Genomic DNA, 27,145 nt, shown 5'->3' with positions numbered 1-27,145 from the left:
TTTTCACTTGTTTTTCTTTCTTCTTGACTACAGTGATATCTGGTGTATTGTGTGGCAGTTGTTTGTCTGTTTGTAGTCACGAGTCCCATAATATTTTTACATCTTCATTTTCTTCAACTTTTTCAATTTTATGGTCCCACCAATTCTTGGCTACAGGTAGCTTGTATTTTTTTGCAGATGTTCCATTGTATCATCCCTGCTACCTTGTCATGCCTTTGTTTGTAGTCAGTCTGTGCGATCTTTTTACAACAGCTGATTAGGTGGTCCACAGTTTCATCTGCTTCTTTACAAAGGCGGCACTTCCTGTTTGTTGTGGATTTTTCGACTTTTGCTCTTATTGCATTTGTTCTTAGTGCCTGTTCTTGTGCAGCCAGTATTAAACCCTCTGTTTCTTTCTTCAAGTTGCCATTCTTAAGCTATTGCCAGGTCTTGGTGATGTCTGATTTTCCACTTATATTGTGTAAATATTGACCATGCAGGGGCTTATTTCTCCATTTTTCTGCTCGGTTCTTGACTTGTTCTTTCTTGTAGGCCTGTTTTGTTTCATTGGTGTTAAATAGTTTCGCGTTCTTGACCATTTGAAGTGCATCTTCTTCACTGTCCCTTATATATTCTTCAAGGCCTCTTTTCTCCTCCTCTAATGTTTGATGGACTTGCAGTATTCCTCTTCCACCTGAGCTGCGAGGGAGGTAGAGCCTATCTACATCACTGCGAGGGTGCAAAGCATGATTGATGGTCATGATTTTCCTGGTCTTATGATCTAGTGTCTCTAGATCTGCCTGGGTCCAGTCTATTATTCCTGCAGTGTATCTAATAACAGGTATAGCCCAGGTGTTTATGGCTTGTATGATGTTCCCGCCATTGAGTTTGGACTTGAGGATTTTTCTGACTCTCCTGATGTATTCACTTCCAATTTTTCTTTTAACTTCAGTGTGTGCAATGTTATCAGCCTGGAGAATGCCCAAGTATTTGTAAGGTTCTTTCTCTTCCAGGTTCTTGATGTTGCTTCCATTGGGAAGTTCTATTCCTTCTGTTTTTGTTATTTTCCCTCTGTTCATTATTAATGCAGCACACTTGTCTAGTCCAAACTCCATTGCTATATCGCTACTGAATATACGGACAGTGTTTAGCGGTGATTCGATTTCTGACTGGGACTTTCCATACAACTTCAGATCGTCCATGTACAGCAGATGGTTGATTTTACTGGATGTTTTAGATGTTTGGTATCCGAGGCTTGTTTTGTTTAGTATTTGTGAAAGTGGGGTCATGGCGATTACAAACAATAGAGGGGATAGTGAGTCCCCTTGGAAAATGCCTCTTCTAATGCTAACCTGTCCAAGTGCCTCGCCATTGATTGTTAACTGTGTACTCCACATGTTCATTGCTTTTTTAATAAATATCTGAATGTTTTTGCTGACACCAGTTGTTTCTAAACATTTTAGTATCCATGTGTGAGGCAATGAATCAAAGGCTTTCTTGTAGTCAATCCATGCAACACTTAGATTTGTTTTTCTTCTCTTGCAGTTTTCTAAAATCATTTTGTCAATCAGCAGCTGGTCTTTTGTGCCTCTGGTGTTCGGGCAATTTCCTTTCTGTTCAACTGGAAGCGTTTGTTAGTTAATAAGTGTTGTATCACTTCATCTGCTATTATTCCAGTTAATAATTTGAACATGGTTGGCAGGCAGGTTATCGGTCTATAATTACTTGGAAGTGCACCTTTTGCTGGGTCTTTCATGATGAGTTGAGTTTTCCCAGTTGTTAGCCATTGTTCAATATCACCGCCTTTCATAATGTGATTGAACTGTTTTGATAGTTGTTTATGAAGGCTTGTTAGGTGTTTAAGCCAGAAGCCATGCAGTTCATCGTCACCTGGCGCAGTCCAATTTTTAATTTTCTTTGCTCTTTCACTTATTAATTCTGGTGTTATTATTACATCTTGCATTTGTTGGTTACATTTTTTGACCTCTTTCATCCAGCCTGCTTTTTTATTATAATCTATTGGATTGTCTCATAATTTCCCCCAGAATTGCACTGTTTCTTCTTTATTTGGTGTTTCTAGGTTTCTTGCAGTTTCTCCTTCTATGCTTTGGTAGAAATGTCTCTGATTCGACTGGAATTGGAGATTCTGGCTGTGTTGTGTAATTCTGGCTTCATATCTGCTAATCTTCTTTGACACTGCTGTTATTTGCTGCTTTATTATTTCCAGGACTTCTCTAATTTTCCTTGAATCTAGGTGGTATTTTTGGATCAGATACTGTTTGGTGTTTTCGTTCTTCAGCTTCTTGTCTTTCATATCTTTCAATTTACTAGCATCTGATCTAAGCCTGGAGATTTTATTTTCTAGTCTCATCTTCCATTTAGGTGATGTACTGATTTCTTTTTTTACAGGTCCACTGATCTTATATCCGAGCTCTTGTGTTGTTATTGTTGCTGCACTGTACATTAGTTGGTTTGTTTCTTGCAAATTATTGGTTGTTATTTCTGCAAGTGCAGCATTGACATCTTTTAATGCCTGAGCAAGTTGTTTTTTGGCAACTGTTTTTAGAGCGGGAAGTCGAACCCTGGTGGTTGTTTGGTTCATGTGCTCAGTTATTTTTTGCTTGAGTTCTTGTTGCTTTTCTGTTAAACGGCATTTGGGTTTTTGAGGTGAAGGCAAAGGGGAGGTTGCCTGGTTTTGATTTTGAAACAGTTCAGCAACGGTGGTATCCTCTATTTCCAACACCTCCTCCATCTGCGCCTGAGCAACTGCTTCAGTTGGTGGTAATTCTTCTTCCATATCTTGAGCCTGTGTTGCTCTTTGCAGTTCTTCCAGCTCAACTTCTGTGAATACTTTATTTCTTATTATGAATCTTCTCTGGTCTGCTAGCCTTTGTTCTGTTATTTCTGTATCTGGATGCTTCTCTTTCCAAATTTGGTACATTCTTTTTAAATAACCTCTTCTAGTTGGACTAGACTTGTAATATCAGATCATTATTTCCTTGTTGGCATTTTTTGTAGATTTTTTTCGGTTAAGCGACGTTTCTTCCAGTAGCTTTGCTGTCTCCAGCCCTGGTTGCTCAACTGAAGATCCTGAGTCCTGTAGCCCACTTGCCACCAGATGTCCAGGGACTATAGCATCTGGCGCGGTCCTTGTTGACCCTGGCGACGACCGATCCGGTATAGATTTATTAAAGTTACGTCTCACCATATTGTTGATGGGAGAGGCACTCTTTGTCTGGTTCCTCTGGTGAGACCTGTCCAGTATGGTTGGACCTCTGGCATAGCTCTCACCTTCATCAGAACACACAAGCCCCACAACCACGTCAAGGTAGTGCCTCACTGGGGGTTGTTGTTGTTGTTGTTGTTATTATTATTATTATTATTATTATTTATTAATTCAATTTCTATACCGCCCTTCCAAAAATGGTTCAGGGTGGTTTACATAGAGAAATAATAAATAAATAGAGAGGTAGAGAGATAGAGAGATAAGATGGTGCCCTGTCCCAAAAGGGCTCTCAATCTAAAACAAAACACAAGATAGACACCAGCAAGAGTCACTAGAGGTACTGTGCTGGGGGGGAGGGGAGAGGGCCAGTTACTCTCCCCCTGCTCAATAAAGAGAATCACCATGGGAAAAGGTGCCTCTTTGCCCAGTTAGCAGGGGATATTCCCATTTGAATCTTGGGGTAGCGTTCAGTAGCTATTCCCCAGAGTGGATCAGAAGCCATACGTTCTTCTTTTCTTCTCTTTCAGGGATGTCTTTTGTGGGAGGGTCCAGTGCACTAATATTAAACAAATTCCAAAATTCTCAACTGGGCAAGCTGTAGTTCAGACCCCAGTGGAGCAGACCTGGTGCTGGGGCACAGAATTTCATCTCGGGAAAGATGTTGATGTCGGAGCAGTGAAAGATGGAACAGCCTGTGGTTCAGACAAGGTAACTCCGGCTACACTCCTGGCCGGCCCCCTTGCCTGTGTTAGGGAACCCAGCCCTTTTTCAAATCTCACGGTTTTCTCCATTGTTTTAATTGATCAACACCAAATCATATTAACAGATAAACATCTTAGGAGGGATATGCATCAGACTGCAGCTCTGAGCGACTGTAGCTCTGCTGTTCTTCAGCAAGCCATTTCTGGTTCTGCCAGCAATTGTCTGCTTAGGAAGGGATGAATTTCAGCAGTGAGCCACTGTGGGAGCACACTCATCACACACACATACTTTTTCTCCCTCAGATTGCCCTCAGGGGAAACTTATTTGTTTGGTTAGTAGCAGAAGCTGGATTTCCACTGTATGAAATTGCTGGCCTTTGTGTCAATCACACACAACCGCCCTCATGACTTAGAGCAGTTATTGAAGTTTTTTAAAAGCAGTGAATAAATGCCAGCAGGGAATCAAGAGAGTAGAACACTCTCTCCTCTTTGATGGTAGCCCAGGAATATTTTCCAGAAGTCCCGGTGTCCGAGAATACAAGCCATCCTGCTGCCAGTGTGTGATGTAATTAACATTTTGTACATCCTTTCCCAGATATGCATCAATAGATCGTGCGTTGACCGGGCAGTTCTCAAGTTTGACTGCGATTTCTCAAAATGCAACAACAGAGGGGTAAGTAACAAAGCTGTTTCCATCCTGGGAGACCTTTCTTCAAGCCAGACTGATTCAGGCATGATGTGAAAACCACATTCTGAGTATATTCTAAACATCAAAGAATTTCAGACAGCTTTAACTCAAACAAGCAACGGCCAGTAAAGTTATAATTGATTTTATTTATTTCCAATCAGTAGATGAAGGCTGGAAATTACCATAATATCAGAAGAGAAGATGTATTTACCTGAATAGAAATAATTGTATAAAAGGCTCTGAATTTAAGATGACCCACCCCACCAAGTTCTAACATGAGAGAACTTGGGGGGAAAGTTGGATTCAGGTAAATACAGTAGGTAAAGGTAAAGTGTGCCGTCACGTCGATTTTGACTTCTGGCGCCCACAGAGCCCTGTGGTTGTCTTTGGTAGAATACAGGAGGGGCTGACCATGGCCTCCTCCCTCACAGTGTGAGATGATACTTTTCAGCATCTTCCTATATCGCTGCTGCCCGATATAGTACCAGTGGAGATCTGAACTGGCAACCTTCTGCTTGTTAGTCACGCATTTCCCCGCTGTACCACTTAAGGTGACTAATACAGTAGACTTACTAGTAAAAGGACAACGTCTCCAGATGGGTTCAAAGCCTCTCACTTGGAGATGCCTCTTTCTGCCTGCCCCCTTGTCAAGGAGAATGATGATACCCAAGGCCAAAGAAGCTCAGAATCTTCCAGAGGGCAGCAACGATGTCTAGGCACACTTGCCATTTTCTTCTCCTGAGTCCTGACATGTGCTGCAACCCATTGCAGCCCTCCTCAGTACTCTGGAAAGGCAAGATCTGTGGCCCTCCTCCTTCACTGCACACACAGAGAAGCTCATTGGCCCAGAGAACTTAACCTGCAGAGGAGAGGGAAGGCGGGGTCTGTGAGTGGGCAGGATGCCATTCTTCCTGAGTAAAAGGAACCAGTGCCTGTTATTAAGAGGCTGGTCTTAAGAGAGGAGAGCATGACTTGTCCCCTTAGCTAAGCAGGGTCAGCCCTGGTTGCATATGAATGGGAGACTACAAGTGTGAGCACTGCAAGATATTCCCCTCAGGGGATGAAGCCGCTCTGGGAAGAGCAGGAGGTTCCAAGTTCCCTCCCTGGCAGCAGCTCCAAGAGAGGGCTGAGAGAGACTCCTGCCTGCAACCTTGGAGAAGCCACTGCCACTCTGTAAAGACAATAATTAACTAGATAGACCAATGGTCTGACTCAGTATATGGGAGTTTCCTATGTTCCTAAGAGTTCATTGAACTTTTTCAGGAGGAGCTCAATATGCACAGAATTTCATAACAGTATGTCAAAGATCATGGGATTTCTTTCTTGATCACGGTCATGAATTGGGTGCATCAGGTGGGTGCTGTGGGCTCCTTCTGCTGTTGCCTGCCTGCTCCTGTTTCCCCTGTGGGGCTGCTGCCTCTGGTTAACATCTGTGGGGAGTGTGTGCAGGATTGGGACCAGCTCCTGGGTGACTCAGCAGTTCCTCGGGTCACCTGCTCAGCCTTGGGCTTTATAGGAATGCTGCCTGTGGCAGCAGGCCCAACACCAGCGGGGTTGCCACCGAAGGGGGTCACCCTTTTGGGGGATAACAAGGGTAAGGGCCAGGCTGTTTAGCTCAAGATCCCTTGTGGGTGTGTAAAAGAGGGCGGGTATTATAACTGGGCTTCTCTTTGAAATCTTGGGTGAGTTGAGCTTCAATGTGTCTGGGTCTGTCTGGAGTTGGGGAGACAAGGGGTGTATCCACTGATTATGGGGCAGCTATTCCAGTGGTGGTGGGGAATAGAAGAAGTAACGTTGACAGATCAGCAGGCCGTTGCAGGGGAAGGGAAACCAGAAACTTCTGGCTGTCCTGCCAACTTTTTGACCTTGGAAAGCAATGATAACCACCTCCTCTTGCTCCTTTGTAATGCCAGGTCAGTCCAGAATAAACCTGAAATCATCCATGATCTGATTCTGGATGAAAGGGACGATCTGGTATGTATTAGGGAGACCTGGTTGGGAGAGACTGGTGGCCCAGTCTGGTCTCAGCTTCTTCCTCCAGGGTACTCTGTTGAGGAGCAGGGGAGGGGGAAGTGGGCAGGGAGATGGAGTGGCTGTGGTCTACAAGAGCAATATCTCCCTTGCCAGGATCCCTGTCGAAGTGTCTGACCATATTTATTTTATTATTTATTTTATTTATTTATTACACTTTTATACCGCCCCAAACTCATGCCTCTGGTTCAAAATGATAAAACAGTTAAAAACACATATAAAAAAACATATAAAACAATTAAAAACTAACAATTTAAAAGTCAATCACAGAATTAAAAACCTATTAAAAAGCTGGAGTAAAAAGATGGGGTTTTAAGTATTTTTTAAAAAATGTCAGAGATGGGGAGGATCGTATGTCAATAGGGAGCGCATTCCATAGTCCCGGGGCAGCAGCTGAGAAGGCCCCGTCTCTGTGTGGCCACCAGATGAACTGGCAGCTACTGGAGACGGACCTCCATGGACGACCACAATGGATGGTGGGGATCATAATGAAGAAGACATTCTCTCAAATACCCAGGGCCTAAGCCGTTTAGGGCTTTATAAGTTATAACTAGCACTTTGTATTTTTCCCGGAAACCTATCAGTAGGTTGAATGTGTGTACCTAAGTTTGGAGACCAGGGATAGACTGGGACTTCTGTTGGTGTGCCGATTGCCTTGCTGCCCGACAGAGTCCCTAACTGAGCTGACGGACTTGGTCTCAGGCTTGATGTTGGAGTCTCCCAGGCTTGTGGTGCTGGGGGACTTCAATGTTCACCTTGGGACCAATTTATCCGGATCGGCTCAGGAGTTCATAGCGGCCATGACAACTATGGGCCTATCCCAGGTGGTCTCGGGATCTGGTCTTTCACTCTGAAAGGTGGTCTGTGGGTGGGTGGGGACTCCTGTGATTTCCCCATTGTCATGGACATTCCACCATCTGGTTAAGGTTGGACTCACGACCACATCCCACCTCTGCAGATGGTCCACCCGAGAAAGTTACTGGATCCAATAGAATTCCAAGAAGCCTTAGAGGGATTTAATGTTGGCTCTGCTGGTGACCCTGTCGACACTCTGGTGGAAAATTTGAATAATCAACTCACCAGGGCAGTGGACACGATCGCTCCTAAGCATCCTTTCTGACCCACTTGGAAATTGGCCCCTTGGTATACAGTTTCAGTTTCATGACTCCTGAGGATGTGGACAAGCTGATTGGAATGGTGTGGCCTACCATCTGCCTTCTTGATCCTTGCCCAACATGGTTTATACTATCTGGCAGGGAGGCTGTAGAGGGCCTGGTAGAGATCATAAATGCTTTTCTGAAGGAGGACACGATGCCCCTTTGTCTTAAGGAGGCAATCGTTAGACTGCTTCTGAAGAAGCCTGCCTTGGATCCCTCAGAGTTAAATAATTACAGGTCTTTCTCCAACCTTCCATGGTTGGGCAAGGTGATAGAGAAGGTGGTGACCTCCAAACTCCAGGTGGTCTTGGAGGAAACTGATTATCTAGACCCATTTCAGACTGGCTTTCAGGCGGGCTATGGGGTGGAGACTGTCTTGGTCGGCCTGATGGATGATCTCCAGTTGGGAATTGAGAGAGGAAGTGTGACTCTGTTGGCCCTTTTGGATCTCTTGGCGGCTTTTGATACTATCGACCATAGTATCCTTCTGGCAGAGGCGTAACTAGGGAAAACGGCGCCCGGGGCAAGCACTGAAATGGTGCCCCCCCGCCGCCCCCCCAACATACGTCTGACTGACACACAAACTAAATACTGGACTAGGACCGGGGAGACCCGAGTTCAAATCCCCATTCAGCTGGGTGACTCTGGGCCAGTCACTTCTCTCTCAGCCTAACCTACTTCACAGGGTTGTTGTGAAAGAGAAACTCAAGTATGTAGTACACCGCTCTGGGCTCCTTGGAGGAAGAGTGGGATATAAAATGTAAAAAATAAAATTAAAATGTAAAAAAATAACTCAATATAAGGCAGTTTCCTCTGTTCCTATGTTGTTTGCAGCTTTGACTTCCTCCCCGTTGACTGTAATGGGATTCCTCTAGAGTAAAAGGACAACCAAAGCCAACGGGTTTTTGCAATAAGAAAACTGGTGGGAAGTGAATCCCTTCCACTGAATTCTAGCTCAAAGTGCTGAAAAACCCAGAGGCCAGCTCTGTCATCTTTATAACAACCCTGCAAGGTAGACTTGTAAAATACGTTTTACAGATGGGAAACTGAGGCTGAGGCTGCCTAAGGAAACCGAGATGATATTCGAACCAGAGACTTGCAGCTCAGACATTTAGCTCCACTCTGCACTGGAGATTACACTCTTTTTAATCCAGTAATAAAGTAATACAGGATTACTACTAGTAGTAAAACTCCTAGTTTGGCAATTCCGCCTTGCTATTGTTTTAATGAAAGGCGGTATACAAATTTAACAATAAACAAATAACAATAAATAAATTCACGGTCTAACATCCCACTGCAACAGATTTTGCCATGCTGCATGGATCTAAACTCCATTGATTCCCAAGGAAGTATTTGTTTGGATTGGGAAGCAGGCTGCCATCCTTAAGGCTGCAGACTATGCACACTTACTTAGGAGTAAGGGAGGCCCATTGAACTCAAAGGGTTCAGCAAGCATCCCCAAAGCTTCTGGGACAACCTTTCCCCGCTGAACCTTTACTCAGAAATAAATCTCGAGTTCAGCTAAACGGCCTTCCCCAGAAATGAGGCTTTAATCTGGAAATCCACGAACTTCAATCTTTCCAAGTAAAACGCGACGAAGGACCCACTTCTTTTGACGGTGAACTTCCTCGATGCCACACGGCCGAGGCCAAGCGCTTCGCAGCCCTGATCCCGATCCGCCGCTTGGATTGCATGCAACCCACTTCCCACCCCGAGCAATCGAGTATACCATTGCCGACTTCATGACATGCATCTTTCAGAAAACTTTTATTTTACCATAATATTGCCTCAAAAGTTACCAAGAATGCAATAAATAACCATAGTATTATGACTAGCCATAATACCAACTTTAAAAAGCAGAAGTAATTCCTGAAGGGGACACAACTTAGCAAAACATATTTCAGTTTTCTCTTACTACCAATCTAATCACTGCATCGGAGGAAACCTTAAGAAATATGGCCTAACACCTGCTATAGAAAAGTACTGCAATGAATTATTTAAGTAGTGTTTTGTTATGCCAATAGCAGTGTAAAGCATAGCATCTTTATACGAGTGACAGCTTGCAGCATTTAGAGTGGCAGCATTTAGAGTGTTCTCAAAGTTGGAAAGATTAGTAGACATCTGTAAACAGTCAGTCAATGATGTTCACCACCCAAACAGTACAACTGAATTGTTTTACCCTCTGCTCAACTTCTATTCAAAAATGTCTTTTCAATCTTAGCTTGGATACTAGTTTTAGTGAGCATTGCTATTTCTACCTGTGGAGTCTTGCATGTATAAGGACAATTTGATATCTTCTCCAGTTCTAATTTTATGATTTGCATTGAATGGTGGTAGAAGGGCAATGCCCAGTTCTGTGTTTAATTAAGTCAGTCCTATTCAGTTCAAAGGGACTTATTCCCAAGTAAGTGTGCATAGATAGCATTATAATCTTGAATGTTTAGCACCTAGAGCTACTACCAATTGAAGGTACTCTTTAAACCATTTAATTACCTAAATTTATTTATTATTTCTCTGTGTAAACTGCCCTGAGCTGTTTTTGGAAGGGCGGTATAGAAACAGAATAAATGATGATGATGATGATAATAATAATAATCATCATCATCATCTTATCATGTCCCTCTTACAAAATATTGTAGGGTTGCAAGTTTAATGTTCTATATCTGTCTGTCTGCATAGTTGGATGAAGAAACACAGCTCTGCTCTCTAGCCTAAAAGCATCAGGAGGACTGTTATGGGTTTCTGTTTTTTAAGATTCATTTAATCCTCATTTGGTACATGAAAGGGAAAGTCCTAGAGGGATGTTGGGGTACTGTGGCAACTTTGTTCAATACAAGATTAATAACAAGAGAATGCTAAATTGCTCCCCTCTGCATCATATGTTCACTGCACCAGAATTTTAGCCCCTGCAGTTGTGCCTGGACTTTTGATCTTAAGGGATCAAACCCACAACAGTTGTTATGTCGTGTTTTGGGGTTGGGGGGGTTAAAGGAGTGAGGTAGTGGGTGGGGATGAATGACAACAGTATTCCAGCTAAACAGTCCAAAAAGAAAACATTTTGTATGTAATGCACAATGGAACGGTGTCACTAAACACTGCAAATACACTCCAACCTACCTTACCTTCGTCAGCTTTTGCACAACGTTAAAAAAAAAAGGAATCCCTTCCCCTTCTGCCCCCGCCCCGCAATCAGAATATTGGAAGCAGCATAAATATTATAAGAGCCGGATCATTCTCAGCCCCAAGTCCTCCTTGCCAATAGTTTGTAACTGAATCTCTCTGCGTTTGACGAGCCAGCCCAGCTCGGTTGAGTCCCTTCTTCAGCCGCGCTTTACCCACTTCCCTTGGGCAGTCTAAGTGGGACTGGAAAGACACCCACTGCATATGCACTGTAAAAGTTTAGCTGTAAAAGCTAAAACAGCGGTTGCAGCCAGGGGTGCTTCAAAATTGCAAAGTTAAATATTTGTTTAACTGCCAGGCAAAGGCTGCTCCTGCGGCAGCTCTAATGGGCTTGCATAAATAGCTGTTTTGTTATTACCACTTGTCTGCAAAAACAACATTGGCTCCGCATCCTGACACATCGTATTTAAAAACCGGGCAGCCAGGAGAAATCTCTCATCTAATGTGAGGGGGTGGGGGGAGCCACAGTGAAATGAATTTGCTTCCGTTCCGTGTTGGGGGCGGGCGGGGTAAGGAAAGCTGAGCCGAGCGATTTATATAGTCAGTTCGAAAAAATTAACAAAACACGGCGCTTCTATTAGTTTTTAATTAGATTTTGTGATTTTTGACATGTTTAAAGGACAAAACTGTGTGCTTATGGAGGAAGACTTCCGCAGGAATCTATTTGATTAAATATATTTACTATGGAGATCCTGACTAATTCTAAGGGGGGGTGGCGGCGGCGGGGGATCCCATCCCACCAGATGTGTTGGGAGTGCCGATGGCAAGGGTAAACCGGTGTCAATTGTGTTTGCCGTGCGTTCTCTCTCTCCCCCCTCCCCGAAAAAGTAAGCATTTAACTTCAGTCTATGTGGACTGAAATGTAGGAAATTTGTTTCTGGTGGGGGGGGGGAGTTTCCCAAAGAGAGCACTAAAGTACAGAGAGAGATCAGTGAAGAGTGTGGCAGTAGTGCTGCTACTGCTGCTGGGCTGCTCAGGCGGGGAGCTGCAAGCTCAGGCTGCAAGAAGCCGAGGAGAGCGTGGAGGCAAAAGTGAGTGAGCTCTTTTTGCAGCAGCGGCAGAGAGGCGGGCGGGAAAGGCTGGCCTGGCCGGTTACTAATAAATTGCTATGGCGGGGGGAAGAGGACTCTGGTGGCGGCTGCTGAGAAACATTAGCAGCTTTTCTGCCGCTTTTCTGCCGCTAAACAAAGGGAGGGCGGCAGCTTTTCTGCCGCTAAACAAGGGGAGGGTGATGTGCGCGTGGGGAATTCTAGTACCTCAAGTGGCCTTCCGGGCCATCCTCAGCGGCGAGGCGGCCAGCTTGGGCTGTGCGCCCTGCACCGTGCTTCGGCTGCCTCTCGCCTGCGGGCTCCCCGTGCCGCCGCTTCCCGGGGCTGGGGCGGCGAGGTGAGCAGCGTGTCCTGCCTTTCCCCTTCGTTCCTTCACTTCCTCCTGCAGCAGGAAGAATCCAGGCGGTGCGCAAGGCCAGCCCCCGGAGGCGAAGCAAGCCCCGCTCGCTGGCTGGCGCCTGGCTCGCTCGTCTTTGAACTTTTGAACTGTGATTTGAATGGTGATTTGAAAACTACTGGTGCTCGCCGCGGCGCCTGCAGCCAAGCCAGGCCAGCATTATTTTTTTAAAAAAAATTAATTTGGGGGATCGGCGGGGGTCATGGCGGCGCCCCCCCATGTGACCGGGAAAGATGGCGCCTGGGGCACATGCCCCCCCTGCCCCCCCTATCGTTACGCCTCTGCCTTCTGGAACATCTGAGGGGATTGAGGGTGGGAGGCACTGCTTTGCTCCTACCTCACTGGCAGATTCCAGATGGTGTCTCTTGGAGACTGTTGTTCTTCGACATCTGAACTTTCGTATGGTGTCCCTCAGTGTTCCATATTGTCTCCGATGTTGTTTAACATCTACATGAAACCGCTGGGAGAGATCATCCGGAGATTTGGTGCAAGGTGTTAGCAATATGCTGATGACACCCAAATCTATTTCTCCATGTTGACATCATCAGGAGAAGGCATAACCTCCCTAAATGCCTGCCTGGGGGCAGTAATGGCCTGGATGAGGGATAACAAACTGAGGCTGAATCCAGATAAGACGGAGGTACTCATTGTGTGGGGTCAAAACTCGGGAGGAGATTTTGATTTGCCGGTTCTAGATGGGGTAACGCTCCCCCCGGAAAGTACAGATGTGCAGTCTGGGGGTGCTTCTGGATCTGAACCTCTCCCTGGTGTCCCAGCTTGAGGTGGTGGCCAGAGGTGCTTTTTATCAGCTTTGGGCACCACTGGACCCCAGGCCTGGGAATGAATAACACTAAGATTGCAACCTCAGGCTTTCTGGGGCTTCTTAGGTTGTGTATTCAATTGAGCTGTCCTTCAGACCAAAGAGCAGAAGGTATGGGAAAGCTCTGGGAATGGCCAGGAAAGGATTCTTGGCCCAAGTCTTGTCCTTGCTGGTCTTCCTGTATTTTGGAGAGCAACCAACGGGGGTGGTGAGGCCAGTTGCTTTGGGAAATTAGTCCAACACAATCAGCCCCTGGGGCATTTTTATTGCATGCAGAGGCTTCCTGAAAGACAAGTTAGGCACTAGTCAAGGTGGAACGTAGGAAGCTGCCATATACTGGATCAGACCATTGGTCGATCTAGCTCATTATTACCTACACAGACTGGCAGCAGCTTCTCCAAAGTTGCAGGCAGGAGTCTCTCTCAGCCTTATTTTGGAGATGCTGCCAGGGAGGGAACTTGGAACCTTCTGCTCTCTTCCCAGAATGGCTCCATCCCTTAAGGGGAATCTCTTCCAGTGCTCACACATCAAGTCTCCCATTCATATGTAACCCGGGTAGACCCTGCTTAGCTAAGAGAACAAGTCATGCTTGCTACCACAAGACCAGCTCTCCTCTCTGCTGTCAGCAGCCATAGAGCAGGGGTCAAGCCGTCTGGCTGAGGCCTGCTGGAGAGGCCCAGCTGCCCCAAAACCATGTACGCTGCCCTCTGGCCCTTATGGATTATTACTAATTTTTTAAAGCAACAACAACCCTATTTCCTGCCATTTGAGGCTGAGTACAAGAAAACCAAGAAACAAAGAAACCAAAGAATGAGGCTTGTTATTTGTTATTAAAACAAACTACAAATGGCAAATCCTTAAAAAGCCAATCAGTTCTGCCAGTCTTCATGACATGTTGTTTCTAAGATAGTAACAATGTTATCCAGGAATCATTAAATAGGGACCTGGTCTTCCAATCACTTGTTTCTTTCCTGTGGGTTCTTCGCATACCTTTTTAGCCTACTTTTCAGTAGGCTTATGAGATCACCTGTCATTCCATGTGTCTGTCCCACCCATCAACTTTGCAATGCCTGGACCAATATGAACCCAATTGGGTACAATCATATTATGTCATCCACCCCAATTCAAGATGGCAGATGCATAAACATTGAAGCTCAAGTGAACCGGCTAACCGATTTGAACCCGATTGTGAGTGACACATAGGGACACTTCAGTGGTGTAGTTTGTAATGATGTCTTCCACCCCAGTCCAAGATGGCAGATGCATAAATCATAGAAGCACAAGAGTTGTGAACCACCTAACAGATTTCAACCAAATTTCCTACAGGTGTAGGGACACATAAGGATGGCCCAAGAGCATATTTAACCGCCCAGAGATGAAAGTTTGGGCGGTATACAAGTTAAATAAATAAATAAATAGTTTATGATGATGTCATCCACCCCAATTCAAGATGGCAGACACATGGACATTTGAGACGCAAGTGGGCTAAATTGTGAATTAAGCAATTTGGACCAAATTTAGTCCAGTTGTAGGGATAGTGAAAGGAAAGTAGGCAGATTAGTTCTTACCAGAACATCTTGTATTAACAAGAATTTGCTTCCATGAATTTCAGCTACATAGACCATCAGGAACTTAGCCAGGGACCCAAACTTCCTTATTTCGGAAAGATTTGGATACCTTGTCTCCCCCGCTACCTATTTGGCCCAACTGGAAGTCACAAACCACAAGAGGGCCTTCACCCATGCCCGATGTCATGCCCTCCCTCTGCTGTATTAGAAGGCAGGTTTAGAAAGACCCCAATCGCAGAAAGACTATGCCCTTGTGACACTGGGCAGGTCGAAACCACAGTGCATGTCCTTCTTCACTGCCCCTTCTAATGAGACAGTCGTGCCAGTTTCATCCTGCCGCTACTTTTCAAGTTCCCTGGGTGTCCAAGCCATTTTTACATCTGGTTGCTGCTTTCTGATGCAGAACCTGCCGTCACATATAATACTGCCAAGTTCTGCACAGCAGCGTGCAGGATTCGTCGGACCCTGACTGACAGCCTCCAAGCTTTGTCCAGAGAGTTAGCCACTTGCAGCCCTGCTGCAGCACGAATTTTCTGACCTTTCAGTCCTCAGTTTTTTAATTTGTAAGCTTTATAGTTTATGCCAGTAGTATAGTAAATGAACATTGAAGCCCACACTTACTTTTATCATTTTAACACAGTAATCTGTAATTGGTATTTATTATAATCTTTAATATAGTCTCTCTCTCTCTCTCTCTCTGTATATATATATATATATATAGAGAGAGAGAGAGAGAGAGAGAGAGAGAGTATCATTTGTACAATTTTAAATATACTTATATACTTACTTTTATCATTTTAACACAGTAATCTGTAATTGGTATTTATTATAATCTTTAATATAGTATCTCTCTCTCTCTCTGTGTATATATATATATAGAGAGAGAGAGAGAGAGAGAGAGAGAGATAGTATCATTTGTACAATTTTAAATATACTTATATACTTACTTTTATCATTTTAACACAGTAATCTGTAATTGGTATTTATTATAATCTTTAATATAGTCTCTCTCTCTCTCTCTCTCTCTCTCTCTGTGTATATATATATATAGAGAGAGAGAGAGAGAGAGAGAGAGAGATAGTATCATTTGTACAATTTTAAATATAGAATCAATTTATAATATAGTAGCATTTTATAATATATAATATATTACCATTTCTAATATAGTATCATTTTAATATATCATTTTAATACACTCTCTTATAATCAGTTTTAATACGGTTCTGTACCTGGTTGGATTCCACATGTATCTAGGTCTTATACCCTCCAGTGGTAAATTGTATAACTCTACAATGCTTTATTTGCTTTAGTTTTATAGATTGCTATTGCTTTTATATTACTGCTTGCCAACCCCGCACAGAGCATCTGTGCGCTCTTTGGGGCTGGCGGTTACCTCTTCCCCCCACCACCACCTTCTGTCCCAGTCTCCACTTCCGGGCCCAGCCGCCTCTCCTCCCCACCACCACTTCTCCCCACCACCACTTTCTTTCCCCCCTCCTTGGCCTTGCCTCCACCGCTGTGGCGACCAATCCTCCTGGGTGCTCCTCAGCCAATCAGGCACGTCTGCGGCCCAGCCAATCAGCTGAGCGCTGGGTTGCACATTCCAAGGCACTCCCAGGAGAATCCTATATAATAAGAACCCAGGGTGTGCGCCCATGTCTCTGGTGTCTGCATCCGTGTCTCCCTCAGCTGTTCTGGGCATGCGCGGAGCGCATGCCCAGAACAGCTGAGGGAGACACGACTGCAGGCACCAGGCGGCCATGTTGGCAGGATGGCCGGCCCGGCCGCAGGAAGGCGGCGGCCGCGGGACTGGACGGACTGCGGGGAGGGCAGAGACGGCAGCGGCGGGACCGGCCCTGTTGCAGGGAAGGACAAGGCAGTGGCGGCAGGTCCGGCCCGGCTGCGGTAAGGGAAGCAGCGGCCGAGGCCAGAGGATGAGTTGCGGCGGAGGGCCCAGGCCGCAAGGTGGCGCACTGTCACTTCCGTGAGGGGGAGAGAAGCTGCCTGGAGGAGCCGGCCCCTCCGCAGCAGGAGCGGGACCCGGCGGCAGCAGCGCCACCGGCCAGGGCAACCCCACCGCGGCTGGAGGAGGAGGCCCAGGTGGGGGAGGGGAAAGACAGCAGCGGCGGGTCCGGCCCGGCCGCGGGGAGGGGAAAGACGGCATCAGACACGCTGTGGCCGAGCCAGCAGCCGAGCCGCGGCCTCGGCCAGAGGAGGCGGAGGGCCCCCGCCAGGAGGAGGCGGCAGGGGAGGCCAGGGAAGACGGCAGGCCCGGGGGTAGCCGGAGCCCTGGGTAAGCGGGCCCTGCTGAGGGCCCCGGCCGGAGGAGGTGGAGTGCCCGGGCAGGAGGATGTGGCTGGGGAGGGTGGAACAGGCTACTAGCGCCCGTTAATTTAACGGGCTGAAAGATACTAGTTAGATAGATAGATAGATGATTTGTGCCCTTTTGTATTGTTTTATGCTGGTCTAGGACCATAATAAAGATGATTGGCTGATTGATTGATTGATTGATTGATTGATTGAATTTCAGTCAGTATTTTTCTCACTGAAATGCATGGAAGGATTTCATGATCAGGAAGGCTGATATTTTCACTTCCATGCATTCTGTTGGCAAAAGGGGCAACATAAACACACCTTTGCCATTCTCAGCCAACATAAAGTGCTTGGATTTCAGGTATTTGTCCTGGCAGAGGGTGAATACAGGAGCTTATTTGCAGTTTGCTATCTTTATTTGCTGCCATGCACTTGTTGTATTTCAGGTGTGCAATAGCAAGAAAAACTGCCATTGCAGTTATGGATGGGCCCCTCCTTTCTGCGAAGGCCGAGGATATGGAGGTAGTGTCGACAGTGGGCCGCCTCCACCCTACACGAGTAAGCATCTGTTTTCTTTCCTGCTCATTTGGCTCTTTGATTCCAAAGGGATTGGTCCGCTCCCATCACTGAAGAGTGCTGTTGGCGTCTTGGAACATTTCCCTGAATGGTTTGTGAAGGTTTTTACCTGTGCTTTGGTGTGTTGGTCCTCCCAGTACAAGCCATTGTCTTGTCATGCTTGTCCTCAGATTAACAAGATTAACATGGAGGACAGGTCTATCATCGGCTACTAGTTAGAGGGCTATAGGCCACCTCCAACCTCAGAGGCAGGATGCCTCTCAATACCAGTTGCAAGGAGATCAATGGCAAGAGAGAGGGCAGGCCCTCAACTCCTGCCTGTGGGCTTCCCAGAGGCATCTGGTGGGTCACTGTGGGAAACAGGATGCTGGACGTGGTGGGCCTTGGGGCTGATCTAGCAGGGCTGTTCTTGTGTTCTTAAACCCAAAACAGTATTCTAGCTCACTCAGCCAGAGGTGCAGCTGCTTCTGCAGCAGTCTCTCACAGAGCCCTCCTTGAAATAATATGTAGATTGTGAGCAAAATTTGGGGGGGGACAGTAAAACACCTTGGTTATTTTTCTATGTAAAAAGCTTTGGGTACATTGTTGAAAAGCAGTATATAAATATTCACAGCAGTAGTAATAGTAATGGTGTAGCTGGTTGCCACTTGGAATATGTCTTTTTCAGGAACTATAAACTTGGTGCCAGTACGCTGCAGCTGAAGCAGCCTTTGGCCACTGGGTCCTTTGGTCAGTCCTTAAGCTTGGTAACTGCTGGGGTATGTGGGCAAAGGAGATTTCCCTCCCTGGGAGATACGCACGACTATTTTATATCCCATCTGAGAACGGTTGCCTCCCCACTAAGGGCGCAAGAGAACTAAATTCTTCCCTGGTGAACTCCTGTTTTCCCCAGGGAAAAGAGGACGTTATGTTCACCGTGGCTTTTCTTCACGGCTTGTCTCTCCAGTCTTCTTCTCATCTTTGTTTCTCTTTGTTCAAACAGGGCCAGTCCAACTTGCTCTTGTTGTTTCTGCTTATTCATTGCCTCTAAGCTATGTGTTTTCCCTTCTGGAAATTGTGTTCTTTGCTCCTTTTTTTATTAGAGTTCCTGAGTTTGTTTGTTTTTACAGAGTGTCCCTTCAAAATCATTGCTTAGCCATCCTAGGGACTGGTAGGCCCACCTCTGAGGAAGGGCTTTTCAGTTCTGCCTTCCCAGAGCCAGAGACGGGAACTAACTCCCTTAGGAAAGTCCTCCTATCCACAAGAACTAGTTTGTTCTGCAAGTGTGTGTGTGACAAATGCATAGGCGTAACTATAGGGGGGCAGGGGGGGCACGTGCCCTGGGCGCCACTTGGCAGGGGGCGCCAAAAAGTGCCCCCGCCGATTTGCCGGAATTTTTTTTTTTAATTTAATTTAATTTTATTTTATTTTTTGCACAGCAGTCCCCCTCCCCCGGTCCCGGCGCCGCCCCCCCCCCATTGGCATTGCTCATCCAGCACTGGGCGCTGCGGTGTCTTTGTAGTCCAAGTCTCTGACTCTCACTCCCTGGCGCGCCCCGCCACCAGTCGCGCATGCGTCGAGAGGAGGACACGCACCAGAGCAAACTTCCTGAACAACTCCCTCTTCTGGACAACTTCCTGAACGCCCGAACCAGTTCCCCTTTTTGCTCATTCAAGTCCTTCCTCCCCTATAATCTAACCACATTTTAACTGAAAAGGTTCAGGGAGGGGGAGATGGGGGGATGTGGAACCTTGGGTTCCACATCCCCCCATCTCTCCCTTCCTGGACTTTTTCACTATGTAATGCAAGCTAATTTAATTATATGTCATCATCAAAATGGATTAGCTGTTTCAGCCCATCAGGAAAGTCTAAACCTCCACTGATTTAATTAACCAGACTGAAAATCAGATGAACAGAGAATGTTTTAATGAAAGGTGGTATATAAATTTAACAATAAGTAGAACTATCATTAGGAGCAATTAGCGATTACTTAAACATTGGTGCTGCCAAGCAATTTGTAAATAAAACTTGAAGCCCTTTGAAAATAAGCTGGAATTAATTGTAGGTTGGGCAGGGGGTGAAAGTATATACTTCTAAACATTTATTGTTAAATTTATATACCACCTTTCATTAAAAACAACCCCAAAGTGGTTTGGTTTTAGTCATGGATTTTAATTTTAATTGCTCTTTTTGTCAATGTGATGAAGATTAGTTAAATCTGAGTGGTCTTAGGCAACCAATGTTGCATCTGAAATGCCATTTCATTTCTTATTGTCATAAATACTCTCCAACCAATTTAAATAGCAAAGGTGTATATTATCGCTTTATTCAATTGCAGGGAATCTCAAAAAAGCAGGATTTGCAACTAAGGCAGTGCATATCTTCTCTAAAATGGCCCTTTTATAGTTTTTCTAACTTTGAAATCGTAACATAAAACAAAGCATAAATGCATAAATGCTTCCCCCTCCATTTGAAATCTTTTCTGGTGTAAATAGCGTGCGGTTTTGGAAAAGGGGAGTCTTTCTTTAACAGCGGGAGAATAAGGAGTCTTTAGCACTATCACCCTAGTCCCTCGACTTACTTTGGAGTCCTTGGTTTTCGTTTTGTTAAAATACAGTCACTCACAAGGGAAAGTCAGGAACAGAACCAGGGCGTGAGGGAGGGGCATCATAATCATAATAATCATCATTGCATCATAATTCTGATGTTTGAGATACAAGCCAACTTAACAGGGTTGTTGCGAGGAAAAACCTAAGTATGTAGTGCATTTTGAAATTTTTGGTAATTTTGGTAATTTTTTATCAAATTTTTTTTAAAAATTTTAAAATAAAAGTTTTCTGAAACATGTGTGTCAGTCAGATGTATGTTGGGGGGGCGGCGGGGGGGCGCAATTTCAGTGCTTGCCCCGGGCGCCGTTTTCCCTAGTTACGCCTCTGGACAAATGAACTCCAAAATACCACAGATACCCTTTGCATCCTACTGCAACTCTTCCCCTTTGCCCCTCTTTTCTATTCCAAATTACATCAGCGCTGACCCTGCAGGATGTCCCTGCCTTCTCAAATAGTTGGCTACTCCCTGCTGTGAATGAAGTAGGAGCCAGATTCCAAAGCCAATGTGAAAGATTTCCCATCTGGTCCCCATAGAAGTATTTGTGCATGAGAGAGTGACTGGGTGCAGGCTTAACTGGTGCACCAATCTGTGCCTCTAGGCACAAAATATGATGTTCTTTCTCTTCCCCCTGGCAGTGGCTGTCGGTCTCATAATTGCAATAGTTATCCTGGTTGGGCTGGCTCTTGTTGCACTGGGCTTTGTTGCCGCATTTAAGAGACAGAAATTGAAGATTTGGTAAGTACACATTCCCTTCATTCTTGCTACTACATGACAAGGCTTTGGGAGTGTTGCTTGTTTTCTACCTCAAAACAAGACAATACTCAACTTTCTAGTCATTCAACAAGTTTTTGCCTAAACGTCCATTAACTTTCCTGTGCTTTGCATTAATAGGTTTGCCAGCATGAACAAGAAAAACATACCGGCAGAACAAGAAGATACAGTAAGTTACTGAAACCTCTTTTCTGGAAGGTCCTAATCCAGAAGACCTTCCAGCTCAATTTTTCTCTTCTCCTTTTGAGAAAAGCAACATCGCCACCAAATGAGAAGGAGGAAGCCTTTGAGATGTTGATGGTTCACCAAGGTTTCAAGTGCTTCCTTCAACATCGCAATTTCTGTCCTGGTTCTGGATAAGTCAGTGAGTGGGGCTGGAAGGTGGAGCAAATGAATAGGAAATCCATCTTTATTTATTTTTATTTCTCTGTGTAAACGGCTTTGGAAACTTTTGTTGAAAAGTGGTATGTAAGTATCTGTCATCCTCATCCTAGGAGAAGGAACAAACTTGAGGCTCATTCACACAATGAGGAATAGGGTAGGACAAGCATCCTACCCAAGTTCAGGAACTAAGCACACTCCCGCTTTGTGTTCGCTTGCTAGTAAAAAAATCCAGGAGGCTCTTACCCCCTCCCGCTGCTGCTGCTGCTGTCTCTACATCTAGGAGTCTCAAGATTCTTTTTGTGTGGTATGAAGGAGTGTGCATGTGCATCAGTAAGGCATGGCACAAAAAAGAATTTGGGTGTGCTCTTAAGCCTGATTGCATCGACTGCATTTTTTGCAGCCTTCCATCAACACATACGTGCATGTCGGTAACGCGGAGAGAGAAAATGTGCACATGCATGTGCTCCCATTCCAGAATTAACTCTGAAAGTTGTGGAGAGGACAGAAATGTTCACATTTCTACCTAGAAATCAGGCAGGTGCCGTTCTGGCTCTGCTTGCCACCATCACATTTTGTGCACTTTCACTGTGCTGAAATGATGTATGTTTCAGATTTGGAAAATGGTGCAAGAAAAAACAAAACCGCTCCTTTGGAAATGGGCAATTACATGAACCATGGCTGGGGAAGACCTCTAGCTGTCCTGAACAAAGGCCAGGGAGTCTTGAGCTTCCCAGTGCAATAAAAAGGGGTCGGACTCTGCAGGGGCCCTGTGGTGGCCATGGACTTGTGCCTTCAGTGTCACAGCAGGCAGAGGCACTCAGCAAGCCTAAGGGGCTAATGGCCATTTCTTCTCTTTTAGGAGTCAATTAAAAGCCAACTGTCGAAAGATGCTGCATCTTCTGAGGCATAGACTACCTTGCTGCAGAGCAGAAGAAGCCCTAAAGACCCCACCACCCACCACTTCAGCTTGGCTTTTAATAATATTTAAGTGGCTTTAATGGTTTTTTAAATGAGTTTTGTGTCAATATTTTAAATGGTTTTATTTATTTGTTTGTTGTATGTTGATATTTTAAACGGTTTCCTCTTTGATTGTGACCTGCCCTGAGCTGTTTTTCGAAGGACAGCATATAAATAAATAGCCAGCCAGCCACAAAGGTAGACCCCCCAAGAGCTTACAGTGGACATGCCAGCAGTGAAAGGGAAGGCTAGAGGTCAGAGAGGGGACAAAGTTGAGGAGGGCGGAAGAAGGTGAGCAAATGCAGTGCTTCTCTACCAGATTGCCCTTTCTGTAGGAAGAACAGAGGATGAAAAGTGGCTGGAAAGGCAGGCAGAAGAGCACACTCTGCCCGCTCACTCCTATCCTATGCAAGTTGACTCAAAAGGAAATTCCATTCCAAGCATCTGTACTTTTCCAGCCTGGCTGCACACGAAGGCTCTCTTTTTCTCCCGCTCTGCCCCAGCGTGCCCGTGTTCCTTCACGGTGCTCACTCACCCCCCACCCCACCCCCTTCTTAGAGTTTTGTGAACGGCCTACTCTTCCCCAGCTGTTTTGAAAATGTTGCTTCCAGCTCCTCTTTCCAGACGTTCCCACCTCACCCTCTTGCTTCTAGAAACCAAAGGGTTGCAGTTTTATTGACATCAAATTTCTCCCTGATGTCTTCTATACTATTCTCTACGTACATCAAAGGGGCTTATCAGATAGGTATTTGTACCACTAGGGATCAGACAGACTGAAGAGAGGCAGATCCCCTCTGCTCTTGCTGGGGAAATCGAAGGCTATCTATATATTTAATTCTCTTAGCCGGCATGCGTGTCCTGGATTTGGGGGCGGAATTCTCGCGACACATTGTGAGAGTTCCGCTGCCAAAGGGTGAGAGTTGCGGGCAAGAAAAAATGGCAGCGGGCGGTATTGGTGGCGGGCCGCACAACAGCTTGAGGAGCTGGACTCGGCTGGCCGCCAGGAGGCGGCAGGACGGCCTGGCTAAGTCAGGCCGTCCCGGGAAAGGACAAGGTGGTGGCGGCAGTGGCGGAGCCTGGCCTGACCGCTGGGAGTGGCCCGGGAGGCGGCGGCAGCAGGATGGCCAGAAGAGGCGCCTGCGAGAGGAGTGAGTGGGAAACAGGAGACAGTGCAAAGCCCCGGGCTCCCGTTGGGAAGGGAGGGCAAGAGAGTGGAGCAGGAAGGAGGGGGAGGGCGGGCAAGAGAGTGCGGGGCAGAGAGAGTGGGGCAGAAGGGAGGGGAAGGAAGGGCAAGAGAGAGTGGGGCAGGAGGGAACAGCCGGCTCCAAAAAGCGCACAGATGCTCTATGCTGGTAGGCTAGTTATTATTATTTATTTGTTATCTATAATAAGCAACAAAAATAAAACCTGCAAATCAGTCCTTTAAAAACAATAATTACAAAACAATTTAAAAACAATATAAAACCATTGACAATTAAAACATTCAAAACAGTGTTAAAACCCTGGAAGGCCAGGCTCCCCTGAAGGCCATCAAGGAGGAACTCAAGCGACAGATGTCTGCCGGGAGTGCATTCCATAGGCCAGCAGGAGCAACTGCTACAGAGAAGACCCCGCCTCTGAGTCGCCACCAGACATACCGGTGGTAACTGGAGACGGACCTCCTCAGGTGGCCTTAATGTGCGGTGGGGATTGTGCAGAAGAAGGCACTCTCTGAGGTCTACTGGAGACTTTTCATATACTGCTGTTTTAATACAATGTATTTATTAAATGTACCTATAAGATGCATTGTACAAGCAACAGAGCCTGAACCAACCCTTGGACTGGAACATGATATTCACCACGATCAGCACAGAATACATGTTGGCTTATGGTCCTGATATTACTAATATTCAGTGAAGGAAAGAGAAATGCCTTGCCTGCTTTGTCATTTGTAAGGATTTGGTGGCAAATGCAGCCTGTACAAGAGCTTGTACCAATGCTAAGCGAGGATGGAAATGAGTACTCTTTTCAACATGAGACCCAATGATCTTCTGTGCAGAAACGTAAACTTCTTTCCATTGAGCAGGAACTTTTCTGTGTGCTTGATGATATTTGCCAAGCATTTTGAGTAGCAATTCCCCTGAGTGATCATTCCACACACACCCCCAAGAGACTTTATCTACACAATTCAAACTAAATATAATAAATGTCTATTCTAAGGAGTTTACTTTCAGCCTCATAAAGAAATTGGGGGTTAGGATTTTTCCGTTCTTTAAGAGACAACTCAGACAAATTAAATACAAGCACATACAATGTTTAAATGAAGGTTTGTGAGAACATAATTTATTTTTTTTGCATTTTAAATTTTTTATTGGCTTTTACAATAGCTTTACATTCAAATTACATTTGTTTATTTAACTAAGTAAATATTGACTTCCTGCTTACCTATCTGCACAGTTCACATTAACTATACATATAAACCATTGCTATAATAATTCAAAACATAGATACTCCACATTACTACTCGATTTTACCCAACCCAACCTGCTGTTATTACTATATTTCAAACCCTGCTGAAAAGTCCATATTAGAAAAATAGTTCTTTAAGTAAAGCAAAAATGGTTCCCAATCTTCTTTGAAAGATTCCAAAATTTCATCCCTTATAAGTGCTGTAAGCTTTGCTATCTCAGCATATTCCAAAAATTTTATCAACCAGTCTTCTTTTGAGGGCATTTTAGTGTCTTTCCGTTTCTGCACATATACTATCCTAGCCGCCGTGGTTGCATACATAAAAAATGTTACATTTCTTCTGGAGAAATCTCCTTGAGTTATGGGGACATAATAAATTAGGATGATCTTTAATACAACTAGATCTTTATTGAAAACAAATAATGAAATTTAAATTATCTTCGGAAAAGTACTTGGCTTTTCTTCAAAGCAACAATACACAGGCACGTGGTCATCTCTCCTCTTTATTTGTTATTTGTTTACTCTTTGCTAGCTAGTATGCATCAAACCATTGTAAATGTTTGCCACCAAATGCCGGAACTGACTAACTTGCTCTCACCCTACATCTGAAGACGTGGGTTATAATCCACAGAAGCTGATGCATTAAAACACCAGTTAGTTTAAAAGGTGCTACATCAATTGTTCTTTTATTATTATATGTTCCTCAAGCCCAAGAGGGACAAACCCAAGACACAACCAAGAAGAAAGACAAGAGGAGATATGTTGAAATGACCACCACTTTATTTCCTTGAAGGTTTATCACCCACATCCTGACTCATCGGGAGCTGCCAGTCAATACCCTGCTGCAGCTCAAGAGGAAGGCAGTGCAGAGAAGATGAAAAAACCCTGGTTTTGCCCATCAAAGGGGACAAAATCTGCCCCCTAAGAGGGAAAAATTCCTTCTCAGCTCCAAGACGTGGCAGCCAGCTAAGCGAAGCCTGCAGAAGGTGGGGTGGATGCATCCAGCTAGCTCGGATAAGGATCCCATGGACCTTGTCAGATTTAGCTGAAGACCCATCCATCTGTGTTCATTTTATTTTATTTTATTGTTGAATTTATATACCGCTTTTCATTAAAATAATCCCAAAGCCATTTACAATATAATTAGAAATACAACATGATTGGAATAATACATAATTAAAAGTAAAAGTATTAAATATAAAAAAATAATACATCTATTTAAAATGTTTAAAACACATATAAAACAATGTATGGGCAGAACCACAATAAAAATTCTCGGCCTAACCCATGTTCAGCCTGTATAGCTATGCATTGTAGGTGGCCAGGCTTGATCTTGAAGATGTTCCTCAGAAAGGGAGAGGGAGAGAAAGGTGAATTTAGATGGGACTTCAGCTGCAGCCCCAGATGTACTCGCCCGACCTCTCCCTGCCCAGAGGCCAAGTGAGCCAGACCCAGCCAAGCTGAGCTGCTCTGGGCAGACCTGGACCAGGAGGATGCAGGTGGCTGGGCTGGGGACGGGGCGGGTGGGTGGGTGGGGAGGAACCTTGCTAGGTGCCAGCCTAACATAAAAGGCCTCGCTTCCCAGCCACATGGGGTCAAAACATGTGGGAGGTGACAGGATCCTGAGGTACAGGGAGACATATTTACAGACATGTCAGTGTTCTCTCTAACAGGGATCCCCAGATGTTGTTGACTGATTTGATTGACTGACTAAGTGCCATCAAGTCGGTGTCAACTCTTCACGAGTTCAAAAAGTCTTCAGTTTGGCCACTCTCAGTGGTGCCTTCATTGCTGTCGTCATCGAGTCCGTCCACCTGGCTGCTGGTTGTCCTCTTCTTCTCTTGCCTTCAACTTTCCCCAGCATTATGGACTTCTCAAGGGAGCTGGGTCTTTGCATAATGTGTCTGAAATATGATAGTTTGGTTGAGCCTGGTTGTTTGTGCCTCGAGTGAAAATTCTGGATTGATTTGTTCTAGGATCCATTGGTTTGTTTTCCTGGGTGTCCATGGACTCCTCAAAAGTCTTCTCCAGCACCCAAGTTCAAAAGCATCAGTGCTTTTTCTGTCCTGCTTCTTCAAAGTCCAGCTTTTGCATTCAAAACGTAAATAGCAAAGTGCCCAGCAGGGGGAGCAGTTTCATGAAAACTAACAACCGGAAAAAAACAGCAACCTTTTTACACCGGACATACGTTTTATCATTAAATTGCAGCAATTAAATCCGAAACAAGGCATCGGGAATGTGAACAGCACCCTGCTCTCAGCGTAGGGACTGCAGTGTCACAGTACAGGAAGTGTGGAAGCACACTTCAGAG

General features: G+C 45.2%; 1 protein-coding gene across 1 annotated transcript in view; it reads left to right on the top strand.

The window, feature by feature from the left end:
* The window catches only part of LOC128349733 (disintegrin and metalloproteinase domain-containing protein 9-like), a 113,055-nt gene extending 90,580 nt beyond the window's left edge, over nt 1-22,475 (top strand). Inside the window, exons 18-23 of the mRNA XM_053306559.1 lie at nt 3,733-3,913; nt 4,502-4,579; nt 17,556-17,667; nt 20,910-21,009; nt 21,166-21,214; nt 22,289-22,475. Of these exons, the coding sequence (XP_053162534.1) occupies nt 3,733-3,913; nt 4,502-4,579; nt 17,556-17,667; nt 20,910-21,009; nt 21,166-21,214; nt 22,289-22,339 (571 nt within the window). The 3' untranslated portion in view covers nt 22,340-22,475. The remainder of the gene's footprint in view (nt 1-3,732; nt 3,914-4,501; nt 4,580-17,555; nt 17,668-20,909; nt 21,010-21,165; nt 21,215-22,288) is intronic.
* Nucleotides 22,476-27,145: the final 4,670 nt, after the last annotated feature.

Source organism: Hemicordylus capensis, chromosome 3 (genome assembly GCF_027244095.1).
Source record: "Hemicordylus capensis ecotype Gifberg chromosome 3, rHemCap1.1.pri, whole genome shotgun sequence".
NCBI classification, from domain to species: domain Eukaryota; kingdom Metazoa; phylum Chordata; class Lepidosauria; order Squamata; family Cordylidae; genus Hemicordylus; species Hemicordylus capensis.
Note: the sequence above shows the minus strand (reverse complement) of the source record. Positions and strands in the feature narration are given on the sequence as shown.